Source organism: Kwoniella mangroviensis, chromosome 2, assembly GCF_000507465.2.
Source record: "Kwoniella mangroviensis CBS 8507 chromosome 2, whole genome shotgun sequence".
Classification (NCBI taxonomy): Eukaryota; Fungi; Basidiomycota; class Tremellomycetes; order Tremellales; family Cryptococcaceae; genus Kwoniella; species Kwoniella mangrovensis.
In genome coordinates this window covers 1,930,509-1,949,428 of record NC_088828.1, presented here as the reverse complement: position 1 = coordinate 1,949,428, position 18,920 = coordinate 1,930,509, and the positions used below count along the sequence as shown (strand labels likewise).

The 18,920-nt window shown below is 43.7% G+C and overlaps 7 protein-coding genes across 7 annotated transcripts; 5 read left to right on the top strand and 2 right to left on the bottom strand.

The window, feature by feature from the left end:
- Window positions 1-52: 52 nt before the first annotated feature.
- I203_107583 (uncharacterized protein) lies at window positions 53-2,679 on the top strand (the record flags this gene model as incomplete). The annotated part of the gene is made up of 10 exons (XM_019145657.1): window positions 53-196; window positions 251-347; window positions 403-653; window positions 728-1,007; window positions 1,056-1,512; window positions 1,571-1,734; window positions 1,796-1,944; window positions 2,009-2,179; window positions 2,242-2,266; window positions 2,333-2,679. The coding sequence occupies 10 exons, from the start codon at window positions 53-55 to the stop codon at window positions 2,677-2,679; spliced, it is 2,085 nt and encodes a 694-aa protein (XP_019005476.1).
- A 401-nt stretch (window positions 2,680-3,080) lies between these two features.
- Window positions 3,081-8,169, bottom strand: I203_107582 (uncharacterized protein; the record flags this gene model as incomplete). Its single annotated transcript, XM_065518225.1, has 12 exons — window positions 3,081-4,388; window positions 4,441-4,559; window positions 4,617-4,671; window positions 4,742-6,096; window positions 6,154-6,318; window positions 6,381-6,801; window positions 6,853-6,911; window positions 6,964-7,161; window positions 7,235-7,612; window positions 7,718-7,826; window positions 7,893-8,037; window positions 8,102-8,169. 12 exons carry the CDS (start codon window positions 8,167-8,169, stop codon window positions 3,081-3,083), a joined length of 4,380 nt encoding a protein of 1,459 aa, XP_065372955.1.
- Window positions 8,170-8,523: 354 nt separating this feature from the next.
- I203_107581 (uncharacterized protein) lies at window positions 8,524-9,404 on the top strand (the record flags this gene model as incomplete). Its single annotated transcript, XM_019145655.1, has 2 exons — window positions 8,524-9,025; window positions 9,136-9,404. 2 exons carry the CDS (start codon window positions 8,524-8,526, stop codon window positions 9,402-9,404), a joined length of 771 nt encoding a protein of 256 aa, XP_019005474.1.
- A 482-nt stretch (window positions 9,405-9,886) lies between these two features.
- I203_107580 (uncharacterized protein) lies at window positions 9,887-10,793 on the top strand (the record flags this gene model as incomplete). The annotated part of the gene is made up of 2 exons (XM_019145654.1): window positions 9,887-10,487; window positions 10,567-10,793. The coding sequence occupies 2 exons, from the start codon at window positions 9,887-9,889 to the stop codon at window positions 10,791-10,793; spliced, it is 828 nt and encodes a 275-aa protein (XP_019005473.1).
- A 36-nt stretch (window positions 10,794-10,829) lies between these two features.
- I203_107579 (uncharacterized protein) lies at window positions 10,830-12,917 on the top strand (the record flags this gene model as incomplete). Its single annotated transcript, XM_019145653.1, has 1 exon — window positions 10,830-12,917. One exon carries the CDS (start codon window positions 10,830-10,832, stop codon window positions 12,915-12,917), a length of 2,088 nt encoding a protein of 695 aa, XP_019005472.1.
- Window positions 12,918-13,314: 397 nt separating this feature from the next.
- On the bottom strand, window positions 13,315-14,378 carry I203_107578 (uncharacterized protein; the record flags this gene model as incomplete). Its single annotated transcript, XM_019145652.1, has 4 exons — window positions 13,315-13,397; window positions 13,488-13,598; window positions 13,724-13,870; window positions 13,979-14,378. The coding sequence occupies 4 exons, from the start codon at window positions 14,376-14,378 to the stop codon at window positions 13,315-13,317; spliced, it is 741 nt and encodes a 246-aa protein (XP_019005471.1).
- Window positions 14,379-14,704: 326 nt separating this feature from the next.
- I203_107577 (uncharacterized protein) lies at window positions 14,705-18,819 on the top strand (the record flags this gene model as incomplete). Its single annotated transcript, XM_019145651.1, has 11 exons — window positions 14,705-15,115; window positions 15,186-15,440; window positions 15,506-15,710; window positions 15,814-16,170; window positions 16,232-16,671; window positions 16,776-17,040; window positions 17,142-17,383; window positions 17,469-17,831; window positions 17,921-18,286; window positions 18,374-18,574; window positions 18,646-18,819. 11 exons carry the CDS (start codon window positions 14,705-14,707, stop codon window positions 18,817-18,819), a joined length of 3,279 nt encoding a protein of 1,092 aa, XP_019005470.1.
- Window positions 18,820-18,920: the final 101 nt, after the last annotated feature.

Sequence of the window (18,920 nt, the reverse complement as noted above, 5' to 3'; positions counted from 1 at the left end):
TCTCATGTCCTCGATCCGTACATGCTCGAACTGAGCGCCAGTCATATATACGATGAGTGATCAAGTTGGTCCCCGAGAAGTGCCAGCTCAGACTCATGAGCCATCATCGAAGGAAGGGTTGGACTTCGTTCAGGATGGGTACTTTCGACATTCTGATATCGTATTCAGATACGTAGACAAGCTGAGTCCATTACATGTACGTTTTTACTCACATGCCAGTCACATGAAGCTTCCAGCTGACTTTGAGTAGGCCCAGGCGATGGGTCAACTGATCAACGGCCATGCTCTGTGCCATCCCAATCATCCTCTTCGAACTCCTGGTGATGGAGGTTTGACACTTTACGTAGGTGAGTCAGCTTTCATCTTGTCGGAAGGAGAACCTTTAGCTGATTTTTGTCATAGGAACTGACCTACTCGGGAAACCACGGCTGCTATGGAAGATCCAGCAGCTCCAGTATCTCCAGTACTATATCCACGAAATGCGACTTACCACACCTTCCTGGATAGAATACCATTCAAAACGAGCTGAACTTCTAGCTGAAGAAGGAGAGGATAAGGCAGATAAGCTGGAGCCGCCTTCGCTTGAAGAAGGGAACGATGACTGGGTACCTCTACCCAGCTATCCATGTAGAGCTAGCGACATGGTCATCATCGTATGTGCTTTCTTTCCTTCCCACTCCTGGCCTACAAGATTGAGAGTCGAGCTTACGAGATGGAAATAACATAGCAGCCCATCAAAATCATTTCTTCGGGATTCCTGAAAGAACTCTCGAAGCTAGTTACTAAAGATGGTAAGACCGTTGAGAGATACAGAAGACAAGGTGTACCCATTCCTACGTTCGATCCGCACAGGTACGAAGCCCTTAGAGATAATTTTACCGAAGGACCTGGATTGAGGAAAGGTCCCGAGAAGTCGGTGAAAAGTGATGCGGCTCGACAAGAGGCTCCAGATGGGACTGGCTGGGGAGGATTCCCTCTCAAAAAGGAAAATAAGGTAGACAAAAACGGTTAGTTAGCTAGTCTCTTCCTAAGATCAGAGCTAACGATAAACACAGAAGAGGAAGAATCCTTAGATGTCAAAACGTCAGTACCGGAAAGCTATGTCGAGTTCGATGTTGCTGCGCCTCCTGCTGCCCACCAGGCCAACCGGTCTACCTCGCCATCCATATCTTCCAATACATCTACCCCTTTCACCGATATCGGAGCGTCATACTATTATCACTGCCAGCAAGCATTCATTCTCGCTATCAGTGGTGGGTTACTCGCTTCCCTTCCAGACTCACAGCAATCCGTGGCAGGAGAAGAAGATGCGGAGGAAGAGGAGGGACTCATTACGATCCCAGAGATCGGCCGAAGTCTTTTCATCGCCCTGAGCGTGACGAGGTGGGAAAAAGACCCATCAACCATGTTGGAAATTGGATATTCTGCCATTTGGTGGGAGAAGGTACCTGATGAGCTCAAGAAGGAAGATGGAATGGATTATGAGGAAATGAGAGATATGGGGCATTTCATGTGAGCTCTCCAATCCACTCTGTTTCCGAGTGACCGAAGCTGACTATAAGTCGACCAGTGTTCAAGATCACTTGTTACATAAGAAGAACGGTGAATCACAACCCGATTATCGAGATTCATACCTCTTCGGCGATTCTCTACCGATTGAAGCGAGCAAGATCCGTACGACCCTGAAAAAGCTAATCAAGGATCTTTCTGCAAAAGCGGGAAATGGACCGATATGTGAGCTTTTTGCATCTGGATTCAACCCCCGATGCAAGCATCAAAGCTGATGTGCCGGTAGATATCGTGACCCACGTTTCGGAAGGAGAAGAGCTCAACTTGAAGGATATTGGACTAGACGTATCCTTGACTGATGGTGATCTACAGCCTGATGGATGGGAAGTACCTCCTTACATGTGTGCAGCAGGGTGTGGATCGGTATTTATCATTGTAAGCTACATATCTCGTTATCGCCGCGATATCAGGTAAGCTGACTTGGGCATTGTACCTATAGAACACGGCGAGTTTGTTTGGAGCAATTGAGAATGTACCGCCAATACCGGTCGGATCGCACCACTTTGCAGGTCGAACGAAGAGAACACTAGAGACTACCGCTTTGACCACGTTCGGTTCTGATCCCAACAGGAGACCTGAGAAATGTGGTAATGCAGGGAACGATGCCTTTGTGAGCTACACATACAAACATATCGTTTCAGCGGTAAGAAGCTGACCAAGTTGACTGCGCAGTACACACTGGCTATCTTGGTAGAGAGTGAGTGCCAGCTATTGTGCCCCAGTGGATGAGTTGAGCAGCGATAGCTGATGCTCTACTGAACAGCCATGACCGGCCCGACACTACCTGAACTCCGAGCAGATTACCTGACCAACTGTCTTCCTTCTTCTCATTTGAAAGCCGGCTCCATGATGCAAGAAGGACCGGAAGAAGAGGTCAAAGTGATTCGAACAGTACCGCTCACGCCTCTTGGTGAAGCATCAACCACCGAACAAGGTGAAACCCCCGAGGTAGTAGCAGCAAGTGAGCGATTAAAGGGTATCAAAGTTGAAGATGTTGATGTGAATTACGAAGATAACGAATCGGACGATGAGGGATTTAGGGAAGATGAGATGATCACTGGGATATATTATGAGGATGAAGATGGCAATTTACATGAGTTGAGTGATTAAGAGGCGCAATCATAACAACTCATGTATTGGATTAGTACATCTCACGTTTAGAAGGGGAAAAAAATGTTGTAAATAGACGCAAGAGTCAGTTGTATATAAAACATTCATGCCAACCAGATCATCTAAATGTGTATGCATATATTATCGGTAATATCATTCACTGTTCTAAGACGATGAGACATGGCCCTTGTATTATCGTCATACAGATATTCATCACAATGGTACAATCATACAATATATCAACAAGACTCTGATTCACCAGACCAATCTTACCAGAATGCTATTCACTTTTATTGAACGAATCCGCTTCTCAATCCAACACAAACATCTAAAAAGCTTATCAATTGTCCATCCCGGTCAATTCGCAATTTTCATCTTTTATCCATCCTGGTAACCCACTCTCAGAAATTACTTCCACTTTCAAATCTTTTCAACATATCCATCGCACTTGGAGTTTGAGTCTTTCCTCCAATGGATGGTTTCCTCACTGTCCCTGTCCCTGTCCCTTCTCTTCCATTATTTTCTTCGGTGTCTCCCTGATTATCTGGAATAGCACCCTTATTCAGAGATGATTTACGTCCAATAGTAAATCCTCTTATCAACTTATTTGCCGTTGAGCTCGACGTACCACCAGTGGGAGCTGTACCTAAAGCATTGAACCCTCCTCCTATGTTTGAAGACGAACCTGCCTTATTTGGACTGGTACTCCCACTTCCAATTCCACTTGTTTCTAAAGATGGCCTATTACCCCTCCCACTTCTTTCTCCCTCACCTAAACCAAGTGGTCCAAGGGGAGAAGGTCTATTTCCATCCGGAGAGAACGCCCTTCCCCCTATACCACTAAGATTAAGATGGGTATTGCTCTCTTTTCTCTTCACTACAGCAACGTTCATCTTATCTTCTGAAGTTGACGAAGTAGTATCTGTAGAAGTGGTAGTAGCCATAGCAGGAGCTAATGCCCCTTTCCCACTTGAGGGACCAAAAGTAAGTCCCTTGGGGTATGACGATGCCGCCGAAGAGGATGCTACACTACTTGGTCGACCGATCGATCCCGGTGTGAAGTTTTCACGTGTGGATCCAGATCCAAGAGGAGGAGATACAGGTGTGGTACCTCTACTGGGTAATCTGCTGTGAGTCTTACGTGGTGGGATAGGCTGCGAGGAAGGTTTAGGTACGGTTGGAGAGGATGTCGGTACGGGAGGTAAAGGTGTTGACATCGAGGTTGATATTCCTGTCTCGATCGTAGCAGTGTTGCTTTGATCCAAGCTTTCAGAAGCCTCCTTTCCTTTTGGTTGCTCTGTGGAATCGGCTGTATCTTTATCACGAAATTGACTCCGATTTTGATTTTCTTTTTTTTCGGTTGACATGTCATCTTCAGGTTCAGGTGAGTCGGATATTTCCTCCCTTCCCTTCTCCTTCTCCGAAACAGCCATCATAGGTGGGAAATATCCACTACCGGATCTAGCTCGAGCTCTGGGTGTTTTGGTCGGTGAGATCATATCTACTCCTGAGATCGGTTCCGCTACACCGGGCGTACGATGAGTTGACGAGAGCATTTGAGAGATAGACGTATCTTTCTCAGAATTGGGATGTAAAGAAGCAGAGGTCGATCTTCTCGATGGTCGAATGGCATGCGGGTTGTACTCTTCCACGTGATGAGTGTAATATCGTAAACCATCCGCTAAGCCGAACGGGTTGGTATCGGTTGACTACGCTCATGTTTTTAGCTTGAGCATTTGATTAATAGGTAGTTTTACTTACATCTCCTCCGCTGGCGATAGCTTCATCAGTTTTGACGATCCTAGCAATGATCCATTCGCGAGTCTTGATTTGCTCTTGCATGGCATCAGTGACTTTGAGAAAGTTATGAGGCGCAGAGACTATCATAAATATCCGCCAGTCAGTTATTGTGTTCCACTCAAACACATTCAACTCACTGTTGAATGCAGCCCACGATCTAGCAGCAGCATTTCGAGTAGGTAAGAACAGGGCCTAGATCACGACGTATAAAACATGAGTTGCTATACCCCTCGTTGAAAGACAGGTGGATGTCTCAACTCACCAAGTCTCCTTTAGCAAAGTTTGTGAAACTTATCTTGTTCTTAGCCAAATCTCTAAACTGTCTGCAGCTCTTCGACCATTTCTTCACCAACCCAATAGTCTTCGTGACAGCTTCTGAGAATGTGACCAAATCAAAGTTTTGCGCAGTCTCAAGCGATCTAATCAATACCGATTCACGTAATTCATCTTTATTGCTATGATTGTTGGAATTGGAATTGGAAGTTATCAAATTGGATAATGGTAAATTGGCAGTTGAGTGATTGATCTTCAATATACTATTTCCTCCGACAATTTGCGATTGCATACCTCCATTTGATCCGGAGATAGTTGTCGAGTTGTTAATAGCGTTTAACAGCCTTGAACAAGTTTCGTGGTACTTTGATACCAACGCAATAGAATCTTTGGATACGTCCGATTGATATGTTTTCTCCTGCGATATGGCCATAGCACTATCCTTCGCCATTGCTAACTCGTCAATCAGAACAGTTTCCTTTCGCTGTACTTCCCTAAGCTGCGCTTTCGTGAAACTTAGTTCAGCTTTCAATCCATCTACCTGTCTTATAGCTGAATTCTTGATCGCATTGACTTTTTCTTCTAACTCAACTTTCTTATCTTCTAGTTGCTTGGTTAAAGTCAAATTCTGGTGTTCTAACACAGCTCTATCGCCATCCGTTTCGGCAATATGATCTCTCATCATCCGTTCAGCTTCTGCAGACTGGTTTCTCAAAGCTAGATCTCGATCGGCTTGAGCTTCAACCAATTGATGTGATGTCGCTTCGAGTTCAGCTCTAATGCCAGCAAGTTGAGATTCTAGATTCTGAGCCGTTAGTTGAGCATCGCCAAGAGTTTGTAACGACCGAGTACGTTCCTCTTGTAATTCCTGTAATTGCGCTATCAAAGTCTGCTCGGCACTCTTCAGACCATCCACATCTAACAAAGCTTCTTGTAAGCGTACACCAAGATCTGTAGCTCTATCTTTCTCTTGTATCAGTTCAGCTTGTAATCCCTTAATAAAGTCAGATTGATCTTCCTGTTCCCTATATTTCTCTTCTTGTTCCCTAGACCTTTCTTCTAATTCCGCAGATAAAGCCTGTCTAGCTAACATCTCTTCACTGAGATCCGTTCTGAATCGCACCAACTCATCTTGCAGCTCCGCTTGTCGGGTCTGAGATACTGCTAAGCGCTGTTGATATTGATCTTCCAACTCCCGTAAACGAGCTTGATGAGCTTCTTCCATTTCATGTAGTCGCTTCTCTTGTTCTGCTTTCTCTTGATTGACCGTTCGTAGTTGGGTTGATAGGTTGAGTGTCATTCGGGAGTTGCTGGCTGAACGAGGTTTATCTCGATTAGTGAGCACTATAATCAAGCATTAGCTGATGTGTTACACTCAATTGACTCTTCAATATCGCTTACCCGACCTCTCGATCATTCTATCCAATTCATCACTAGTGAAATCCATTTTGCCTATCAAGCTTTCTATACTAGCCTGTAGAGTTGCCAGATAGTTCTCATCACCCTCTTCCAACGCAGAGCAGACTTCATCATCTATTTTCAGACTGTCGACCCAGAGTACAAGCTCTGATGCCAAAATTGCGTATCAGCTACTTAACTTAAGCTATAAGTTTATTTATGTAGCTTACTCTCAATTTCTTCTTGACCAAATTTAATACCACTTAATCCTTCTGCTCCAGTGGTAACCGAGATATCCACTCTTGGACCATTTTCATCCAGACCTACAACACCAAAAGGTAGCTGACTGATCATCTCGACTTGTACTCGCTCTCTTCTAGTTTTCTCCGTCGATGTAAACCTTGTTAGAGCTTCGGATAGCCTTAATGTCCATTCGAGCAATAATCTTGAATACTCCTTCCGCCTAACGACTTCAGCTACTACAGTCGCATAAGCAAAAGGCAGTTGACGTAATCGATGAAGATGGGGGAAAGCGACTTTATCTCTTAGATCTGCATCTAGCGCTGCCAGAGGACCGATTATCTGAGTTATACGTGATTGAAATTGGGCAACTTGACGGAGATGCAGATGAATTTCGAGAGTGAATTCATTCTGGTTGATGTATATCAGCCGGGTGAAACACTGACGGTCGATTGAACTCACCTTGACTCCTGTCAATGCTATCAGATCGTCTCTCATTGCTTGGTCTAGCTCTACGAGATCTATCGCCTTACGTTAGCCGAGTTGTCCAAGGTTATTATGTAGCTGACTCACCTTGTGCAACATCTTCTGCACCACTACCTAACAACTCGCTCAGCTGACTTATGGCCACTTCCAACCTAGCTAGACCTTCTGTAAACTCCCTTCCAACAGCTTCGCTCTGTTCGGTGAATGCTCGCATCTCCGCATCAGACTGTAGAGCAAGCTCGTCCAGCTGACCAGCAAGTGTGTTATACCTATCGACATGCTCCTCTGTTCCAATCAAGTTCACATAAGCTACTTGTCTTCTACTCTTACTGTAAGATAGCAACGGAAGGTAGCTCACCATGAGCAGTCCTACAGCTATCTCTCACTTGTTCCATCTTCCTTTTATTCACAAAATCACCTAGGGTCTTTATCCTTTCATCACCTTCACCTTCCTTCTTCTTCCTCAGCAAGACCGGATTTATAGATAACTTCGGTAACAATGCCATATCGACTTTGGCACCTTTGATCAAAGTTTCTTCAGTTTGCAATTCCTTTTCTGCTCTGACTGAGAATTTCTGAAATTCGTTGATTAGCGGTTGAAGATGGTGAGACAGATTCGAATAAGCGATTTCGAGGGCGCGAGATTGTGCTTGATATAGGGATTGGAGGTGAGATAGGTGGTCGTGTGCGACGAGGAAGGGGTGTTGGATATGGGCAAGAGAACCTGATTGGTTGGCTGCATCCGAGTAGATCATCAGTGGGTTGATCTTGGGCGCTGTTGTCCGTTCCGGGAAGAGGGTGTGTCTATTACATATGATGGAGATGAGGGAGACAGACTCACGATCTACTGGGGGAGGAAGTATGATATCCTCCTGAAATTGGACTGCCCATTGTTCAGCATCTGACCAGAATGTCTCCCTATTGAACAGATACAACTTCAATCTCTGAGCCTAAGAGTAATAGCTTTCAGCAGTGAACAGGACTGGAAGTCGTAAGGGAGGGAGGGAAATACTTACGGCCGAAGGTGAACTTGGTCCAGCTGTATTCCAAGCTTCTTCAAGTATCTCAGTTCTGAGTTCTCGTCCATCCTCCATGAACAGTAACACATTGTTCGAAGTGACCCCGGTGAGTTGGCCTACATCTTCAAGTATGGTATCGAGGCTGTCGCAATGAAGGAAGGTTAGTTGAATCTTAGGTCCAGTGGCCAATGGACAGATTCACTCACTTGCCGTATTCCTCTAATTGTCTTTCAAGGAGGAACAAGCCTCCGTCTGATGCTTGCTGGATGTCCATATTCTACTAGGGACTATCCCGTGTCATTCACAAGGTGACATATATCATGTCGTGTGCAGTAAGGTCAAGTTACTGTTAGCTCTGAACTGGCGGCAACAACTCAACGACGACCTCATCGATAACGTACTCGTATAACGCGATGTGATTGTGAAGCGGTGATCACCGGGATTGATGATTCTACGGCGCCCCACAGCAGATCATCCTCGGAAATTGCCATAATAGGCAAATTGGACGTCGGCATCGATTTGTTTGTGCATGGTTGCCCAACGCTGCTTGACGTATGAACCAGGTGCTGTTACTTGAACATCTTGCTTGAGCTACAAGATCTAGATACAATCAGACAGGTCATCAACCATGGACGACTCAATGGAAGAAGAGGGCGATTCTCTCTTCTCTTTACCCGGACTATCACACCGTTCAAGAGCATTATACCAAACACCTCCTCAACCCATCCATCCTTCCACTTCCACCGGACCCATTCCACCTGTAGGTCTCGGGTTTCACTCTGCCGTCGTACCCCAACATCTACCGGAGATGGACGAGTCTTTCGAACAGCCCAATCGATGGAGAGCTACAGGCGACAGAGGTGCATCACCACCTGATATATCCACTTCAACCGCATATGATTATGGTCAACAAGATGAGCAAGAACAAGATGACGAGGAGGAAGAAGAAGAGGTTGGAGTGGAAGGGAGCTACGAAGCTAGTGAAAGTTCTTCGGCACAGTATGATCCAGATACTGATCCTGAGGGATTCGCTCAGCGGTTGGATGAATTAGCGGGTGTATTGGAGATAGGTGAAGAGGAAAGTAAAGCTATAAGATGGGGTTTACCAATTTCCCAAAAGCAGAAACAGGGTGAGTAATATCCTTCATTCGTTCGTTCCGGTCTCTTCTAGTCTCATTCCGCTTATCAACGATAAAAATTAGAGATACTTTGCTAACTATCCGTTCTTCCGTGGATACAGGTCCAGATCTACCACTTGCCGATTTCCGTAAATTGATCAATCATCATCTCAACACGACGGAATGGAAATACACTTCCTCGATACCCGTCGTACTACCTATACCAGGTAGATCAGGCGATACCTTACCTATCGGAGGGGGCTTGACGGTAGATTCAGGTGATATACATCCCATAAGGGTGCTAGGTAGAGGATGGACAGAAAGAGATGAATGGATAGAAATGGATTCTGGGTCGGAGGACATGCAAATTGAATATACGGGTGGCTTGTAAAAATCAGACCATAAGGCTAGATTGGATAGAGACACAGAATGTGTACTTGTATAGTGAGTTCGCTCGCAGATCTCGCAGGATGACTAGTGGTGAGCCTGTAAGACTGATAATGTTCGGTGTATTTTCAGTTTTGTAGCATAGCATGATGCATCTTCGTTCCTAACGAATATTCGTATCTGCCAGTCTTCAACGGAAGCTCAAAAAGTTAGTATGAAACGGATTTTGATTCATGTGGTGATGCTAGCTCCACGATGATATGAGATCTCGTAGATCAGCTGAAATTGCAATCTCGACTGTTGATGTTCGATCCCAAGCTTTCGATAAGCCTTCGTCAATGTTTAAATCTAAGATCGGTTCTCATTAAACATTGTCTTTGACTTTCCCTTAATACATATCCGAGACTCAATCATGAAATACCTCCTGGACCTACATACCTTGTCGATAGATGTATGTTCATCCAACAATAAAGAATAATCATTATCATGTCTGACGAAGACATTCCACATTCCTTTTCTCTTTCATTAGGAGAAGATTCTTCAAGATGGATTGAAAGTATACGAATTTATAACGACTTTGACGAAAATAACGACAAAGACGACAACGATAACGATAACGACATAGACAACGACACCGAATCATCCCATCAACCACATCCATCTACTATACCCTCAAGACCATCTCTAAGATCGCGCTCATCGTCCTATTCATCCGACTCCGATACATCTCTACCAGCTACACCTTTAACACCTAAATTCAATTGCAATATCAAATTACCTTCTGAGAACTTGCATGATCGTCAGGATCGGGAATATACGAAAACTCCTAAGCTTCAAACAACCATTGAGAACGACAATAGTCGATCACAGTCCCAGGAGACACCCAAGACGATTCAAGTGACCTCAACACCTAGAATTGTCGATCGGAATTACAGAAAGATCCTCTTTCAGGAAACACCAAAGAAACAAATCATAAATCGAGTTCAAGCTCAAACTGGTCAAGAGACCCTTGGTTTGAAGACACCACCTAATTCGAAGTTGAGGAATCTGGTCAGACAACCTTTATCGGAGCCTCAGCCAATAATATGTAAGTGAGGTCGTAACTCAATACCTCCCAACAGTCGATACGGATAATCAGTCACAATACTAACATGAACTGATGATAGTACGTCCAACGACCTTTTGGCGACATCATCCCCTCTCTCCTCATTGTCTACCCAAACATTCACCTTCATCCCGTCTAATCCGACGATCCACATTGATTGCTAGCCCTACAATCGGTATACAGCATCCTGACCCGGATCAAGAGACGACGAGGATTTGCGTAGGTCTAGCAGGGATAGATCTGGATATCGATCCGAGAATTAGAAAGTTGAGTTTGTTGCCTATTTGATCGTTCAATCGCAAGCGATAAGGAACTCGATCAAACATGTCACTCTTGAGAGCGGGAGGAGCGATTGTACTATTGAGCGGTATGAACATAGATGCTAGAGTGGTAACAAGAGGTAATGTAGGCAATCAGGGATCACCATTACTTCTTGGTCCTCAAGGTGGTGGTGCTACGCCTCCATCGGCAAATGATAGTACATCATCATCAGGGAGATCGGGTGATGATGATCCTCAAGACAGTAATAATAACGACGATGATGATTCAGATTCAGATTCAGATTCAGTTTCCACCTCTACCTCAACAGCTTCTGTCTCCACAAAAGCTTCAGGCATAAGTACGACTACTTCCACTTCCACTTCCACTTCCCCTTCTACCTCATCCTCTTCATCGATATCAACATCAAGAACAAAAACATCCACCATCAGTTCCAATACAATCTCTACATCTTCACCAGCTCATACCAGTGAGAATCGATTGATTCCCCCCGATCCACCTAAACAACCTTCCTCTGTGCGATATCTCGTGCCTGTATTCCTCTTGATCTTAATCACCTTGGTAGGATTCGGATATCAGAAGTATCGTAAGAGGAAAAAGAGAAGAAGTCGATCTTCAATGGCTGGAAAAGATTTTGAAAAATTGATGAAAAATGGTAATGATCCGTTCCTCACCAGTGCTACTACTACCGATAATTCAAATCCATATAGAGGTTGGAAAGAGATTCCTTCGAAGGATGATGATGAAGATGATGGGATTTGGGATTCAAGGATGGATGATGATGCGCCTCAGATTAGGTTTATAGATGAAGAACATAATACTGTAAGATTAGAGGGATCGAGAGCCCCAACCGCAGGAGTAAATGGAGGATTGGTGAGATCGGGTCAATTTATATCGGCAAGTGAAAAAGGATGGGGATGGAGAGAATCTTGGAACAATTTCAAATCTGCTAGAGGTAAAGATAATCGTAATCACTTCAACACTATGAGTGATCTAGAAGAAGGTACGGGTGATATCGATGGAGAGGAGATAGATGAGAAACAAACAATGAAATTGGTAAAATCGAATAAACTTTCTGCATCTATAACATATACCGATATACTTCCTGCGACAAGAGGTGTGAGTATGGGTCAACATGATTATCATGAAGTTGCTATAGAAGATGAATTATCTTTATCGTCACCAAGGGAAGGACAGATTAGACAATTGAAAGATCAGTTGAACTCTTTGACTTATCAAAACGAAATCCCCCCGACAAATACTGCACCGAAGAAATCCAGTAGATTGGAAAGGAATAAATCACCAAATAGTAAACGACAAAGCAAACCAATCAAAACTGATATCGGAGTTAATCAAGATAGTGTCATGCCTGAGGCGCCCGAATGGATCAGACCACGTTCAGTCTCACCTACCAACCTATCCATCCTAAGTCCACCAATGCAACCTCATCTGTTCTTCCATCCTTCGCCAATACCAAACAAACGGATCGAACCTTCTATTATCAGTGAATATAGTGAGAACGGGACGATATCAACTTTACCAAGTACACAAAATACTCCTCAACCATCACCCAACCCTGATCCTGACACAAATGTTAAAATGCCTAGAATACCATCTACAGCATCTGGTTTAGCAGGTATAGATTCTTTCTCTGTGGTAAACTCAAACAAAATGCCACCATCTGCTGGTGCCGACAAGAGAGAAAAGGGATATATACCCTCTGGATTAAATCCTGTATCCAACTCACCGAAAAAGAATAAAGGGATATCATCCCCTAATAAGCTGAACTTGACATTGAAACGTTCAACAGCCTTGAAAAACCTTTCCAACCCTTCTTCGAAAAAATCTTCTTCTACTCTATCTCCTGATACTATCATCAATAGACAGAAGATATCGAAGAAAAGTAGAGTAGAGAAGAAAGAGCTGAAGGCTAGAAACGAAGTTGAGGATATCCTTAAAGCAAGTTGGAGTGATAGAGCGTTGATCTCTCCTCCACTTGGGTCACCGACCAATCAAGGATTCGCAGATCATTTGAGGTCGCAGGGTGTTCCGGGAATGATGAGTCCTGGATTGGAACAAGGTGGGAATGGGATTGAACAGAGGTTGGCTCTGTTGAAAGGGGTTGATATCTAGATAAACAATCAGTATCATTGATCCTCGGTTCATTTAGATAGTAATATATCCGTGAGATCAGTAAATGTCAATTTGATTGGACAAAAGGAAATATGAGAGAATCACACATGATGAGTGAGAAGAGGTTGTTATGCATGAGAAGGTCATCCTGAAATAGACTATGTATGTAATTCAATTCGATCACCATTAGATATCCAAGATTATGTTATTCGTTATGGAGATTGGAAAAAAAAAGCAGAAACAACGCCATATAGAAATACAGTATAGCTCCTCCTTTTTCCTTTGGGGTATATTCGTCCTATTAAGTCTAAATTAGGTTATACGACCAGCGATGAAGGTTGTATTGATTTGATTGACTAGTGGTGGGAGTCTTGATGGCTTTGGGAGATATATCGCCTTAGACGGTGTTCTTGAATGCTGACCATGCACCAGCAGCGGCGGTCATGATACTGGCACCTACAAGAGCTGGTCTGACTCCGGCTATGAACGAGGTATACAAAATCAGCGACCGAAACTTTCAAGGAAAAATGGAATTTCTGGGTTTTCAAAGTACAACGGAACAATACTCACCAGTGGATTTGAAGATAGCTCCACTCAAGGCAGCTGCACCCAATACGTTATAGGTATCATGTCTACCCCTTATACTGTCCAAAGAGGAGTTGGCGAGGTTATAGAAGATAGCTATATGACGATGATAGAAAGAATCAGCTGATGTGCATCTTACGGGAACAGCACAGCTAATCTGAAGATTGTGAGGATAGACGATTATCTCATGATGTACTATAGTAAAAAATACTGCGACTCACCCAAAACACCTAATGAGTTACCAGTAAAACTACCTCTTCTCGTACAACCGTTCAAAATACTGTTGATTCGTAATTTCATCGAAGGGTTGTTACCCAATGGTCTACTCAGACCTTCTTTCGCACCCCACATTCCACCGACGAGTAATCCTGCAAGATCCATACAATCATTAGTATAACTGACGTAAACGAGAGATGTCCTTTTGAGTGTGAAAGACGGTAGAAAAACTGTCTTATCTAGAAGATGACCCAACTAACCTGAAAGATACGTTGTACCCGTTCCAACACAAAGATCATCCGTCCATCCTCTAGAAGGTAAGACCGAAGCGGAACCCTCGATATCATTCAATTTATCTTCATCGAGTTGCAACAATTCCAGATTCTCACTTAATCCAGCTAAAGGATGTAATCTCGCTGGATCAAAGGCAGTTCCAAAGGCGTCTAAAGCTGTAAGAGCAGTTTGCGTGGGTACCGCTGGTTGATCAATTGGTGGTTGGGGTATCGAAGATGACGATGACGAGGATGCGGAGGAAGAGGATGAAGAGGAGGGTTGGACATTTGATCGGAATGTGGTAGAATTGAATAATTCGGCTGAGGCTGATGGTTCCTTTTCGATGGGTTCGGATGATCCACCAAACATTCCTGATAGGAATGACATGGTTGCTGTAGATTGTAGTCTTGGTGACCGATGAGGTAGGTATCTTACAAAGTGACTTGTACAAATCAAGGAATGACGAAGAACAACTTTTTTTCTTTGGGATAGCGAAATCAAGGCTATGGTGGCAATCAATCAGTCCATCCAATTTTGACCGAATTTATCCGTGCGACCCGATAAAGATAAAATACTCTGACATCACGTGACAAATTTCAAGATCAACACTGAACGATGAATTCTAAGATGAGGATGTTTTTGCCTTTCGATGTTTCGAATGATCTTGAACTCCTATCATACTATACCTCACGAACGAGTCTCTACCGAGCAAGATGGCGCCAAAAGGTAGCAACAGCAACTCCTCTGCTGGACCATCGACTCCACGAGAGAAGAAACATAAAAAGCGAAATGCAAAGGAACGAAGTGTCGAAACTTCCGATCGACCGATCAAGTCTGCTAGGATAGACGAAATCGACAACAACGATGATGTAGAAGAAGAAGAGGAGGAGGATGAGACCGCACAAGCTGGAGGAGACGCTATGGATATGCTAGACTCTGGCGTAGGATCTTCCTCAAAGAAGGGTGATGCTATGGAAGCGCTGGAAAGTGGTCAAGATGTGGAAGGTGCGACGGTCGTAAAAGCCGATGAGTTTGAGACGGAAGCTGAGAGGGAAGTGGAAGCTTCGAAAGGTCTTGATGGAGCTGCTGCAGGAGAAGAAGGGAAGATGAAGTTGGTTCATCAGGTGAGACATTATCTATCTTGATTTGCATAATCACTGTCTCGACGTGAATTGCTGATCGTTAAATAATCAGGTTCGACATCAAGTTGCTGTTCCACCCAATTACCCATACATACCGATATCCCAGCATAAGCGAAATGACCCTCCAGCAAGAGAATACAAATTCACTTTAGATCCTTTCCAATTCGTCGCTACATCCTGTATAGAACGTAATGAGTCGGTGTTGGTATCAGCACATACATCAGCAGGTAAAACGGTAGTAGCTGAATTTGCTATCGCTACGTGTCTGAAAGAAGGAAGGAGAGTAGTTTATACCAGTCCTATCAAAGTAAGCTTTCGTAATACTGGGTTCCCATCCATTGAAGAGCTTACCTGTATTTTTTGGTGTATTAGGCATTATCGAATCAGAAATATCGAGAATTCTTAGAAACGTTTGGTGATGTCGGATTGATGACTGGAGATGTCACTATCAACCCTACTGCATCTTGTTTGGTCATGACTACGGAGATTCTGCGATCGATGTTGTATAGGGGCTCAGAAGTCATGAGAGAGGTTGCTTGGGTGATATTCGATGAGGTGCATTATATGCGAGATAAGGGTGAGTGTGGAGTTCCCGCTATCATCAATCTGAACATACGAAACACTGTACACCATGATCTGTCGGCGATTGGCAGCTGACATATTCCTACTTCCGCATATAGAACGAGGTGTCGTCTGGGAAGAGACTATAATCCTACTCCCCCACACAGTCCGATACGTCTTCCTATCAGCTACTATACCCAATTCCATGGAATTCGCAGAATGGATTACGTCGACACACGAACAACCATGTCATGTCGTATATACGGATTTCCGTCCTACACCCTTACAACATTACCTTTTCCCCGCTGGATCCGAAGGAATTTATCTGGTCGTGGATGAAAGGAGTAACTTTAGGGAAGATAATTTCCAAAAAGCCATGGCTGCCCTGGCTGCAGGTCAAGGTGAAGATTCAGCCGATCCAAATAGTGGAAAAGGGAGGAAAGGGAATAAAACCAGGAAAGGTGGTGCGATGAAAGGTGAGCTACCAGGTTCTGTGCCCTGTAAATTGGAATGTAGCTGATAAATGTTATGTGATAGGTGAAAAATCTGATATATACAAGATCGTTACGTTGATCATGCGACGAAACCTCAACCCAGTCATCATATTTGCATTTTCAAAGAGGGAATGTGAAGATCTAGCTATGCAAATGCAAAAATTCGATTTCAATACACCCGATGAAGCTTCGACCGTTCAACAGGTATTCGAAAATGCCATTAGTGGATTATCAGATGATGATAAGAAATTATCCCAAATAGAAGGTATCTTGCCACTCCTTAAAAGAGGTATTGGAATCCATCATGGTGGTCTATTACCTATCTTGAAAGAGGTAATAGAAATTTTGTTCCAGGAAGGATTGATCAAAGCTCTTTTCGCTACTGAGACTTTCTCAATCGGATTGAATATGCCTGCGAAGACTGTCGTTTTCACTAGTGTTAGGAAATTTGATGGAAAAGATTTCAGGAATTTATCTGGTGGTGTGAGTACAGCGCTTCCTATGAACTCGTATCAAGTAGTCATACCGTCCCTTGCCAATGGAGAGGTAAGGAAAACATAGTGCTGACCCGGAACTCGTCTTGATAGGAATACATCCAAATGTCAGGAAGAGCCGGACGAAGAGGTTTGGATGCACGAGGAATAGTCATCATGATGTGTGACGAGAAGATCGAACCTGATGCTGCGAAGGGTATGGTGAAAGGTCAAGCGGATAGATTGGATTCAGCTTTCCACCTAGGTTATAATATGATTATCAACCTGATGAGAGTGGAGGGTGTTAGTCCGGAATATATGCTGGAAAGGTGTTTCTTCCAGTTCCAGAATAGTATGAGTGTACCTGTCTTGGAGAAACGTGAGTATGATCTCATCCTTATAAGCTTATTGCAAGGGGTATACTCGACACCTTCAACGACGAGAGCGTACGGCTGACTTGTGTTTCTTAACGTGTCAAAGAGCTGAAAGAAGCGGAAGAGGCCAGAGATGCGATTGTCGTAGAGAAGGAAGATGAGATTAGCGAATACTACGAACTTCGACAACAGCTAAAAGAGAAAGGTCAAGATTTCCAAGCTGTCATTTCGCATCCATCGTACAGTTTGAAGTTCTTACAGGCTGGTAGATTGGTGGAGATTCGAGACGGCGATAAAGATTTCGGTTGGTGTGTGGTTGTGGCTTACAACAAGGTCGTTAATCCTAAGGTGAGTCGTCCTGACACATCATCTCGTGGACTTTATCTACAATTCATTCGTGACAAGCTTTTGCTGATGTGTGGAGATATGATAGGGTCGAACACCGATATTCACCGAATCTGATCCACCTCAAAAACAATATGTTGTCGATGTCCTCACCAAAGTAGCTTCTGGTACCGCATCCGGTAATCCTAAAGATCGATCTTCATCTGGTTTGATCCCACCCTCCGGGAACGATCAAGGCGAGGTAGCTATCATAGCTTGTTCCCTCACTACTGTACAGGCTATTTCCCAGTATAGGATCAACTTGCCTAAAGATTTGAGAGGACAGTCGGAGAAGAACACTGCTTTCAAAGCTGTTGGAGAGATCAAAAAGAGAATGAAAGATGGCCCACCTCTCTTGGATCCTATCAAAAGTATGGGTATTGAAGATAAAAGTTTCAAGGAATTGGTCAAGGTGAGTTGAGTTTCGAATATGCCAAGATATCGAGATCACGTCTTGAAGATTAACCGTAATTGGCTGAACTCATCTGTGTTTTGATATAGAAAATTGCCATTCTCGAACAACGATTGGGATCTTTACCCATAACGACTTCCAAAGATTTACCAAGCTTGTATGATTTGTACGATCAAAAACAAGAATCTATCAGTAACGTCAAACAACTGAAACGAAAAATCAACTCGGTACATGACATACTGCAATTGGAAGAGCTCAAATCTCGTAAGAGAGTATTAAGAAGATTGGGTTTCACAACTTCGGATGATGTTGTTGAGATGAAGGGAAGAGTGGCATGTGAAATTTCGACAGGTGATGAGTTGATGTTGACTGAGATGATGTTTGGTGGAACGTTTAATGATTTGACGCCGGAACAATGTGCGGCTGTCTTGAGCTGTTTTGTATTCCAGGAGAAGGTGAGTTCAACCATTCTCGTGTGGTACAGTTTCCTCTATTTGTCGATTGATGGTCTTTAAATTGACTTGTGTTTGTTGCTCACCCAGTCCGAAGCTAAAGTCCGTCTGAAAGAGGAATTGGCAGCTCCCTTACGTGTACTGCAAGAAACAGCAAGGAGGATAGCAAAGATATCCAACGAATCTGGTATACCCATTGTTGAAGAGGAATATATACAGAGTTTCAAAGTGGAAATGATGGATGCGGTCTTACAGTGGTGTAAAGGTGCCAAGTTCAGTGATATTTGTAATGTGAGTGTGATTGTGAACATTTTTTACCTCTCCATAAGGGCTCAAGAGCTGATATGTATGGTTTGTCATAGCTCACCGACATATTCGAAGGATCGATCATCAGATGTTTTAGGAGATTACAAGAATTGATCCGTCAGATGGGTCAAGCTGCACATGCTATTGGTAATACCGAGCTGGAAGAGAAGTTCGGGAAGAGTATGGAATTGCTTGAAAGACCTAACACAGTGGTGTTCAATCCTTCGTAAGTGGCTTGCGCTCTCTCGAGAATGAGAAAGGTATCATATTGATCACTTTCAACTTTTTTAGGCTATACTTGTAAGCATCAGACCGATTATCCTGGAGGCCT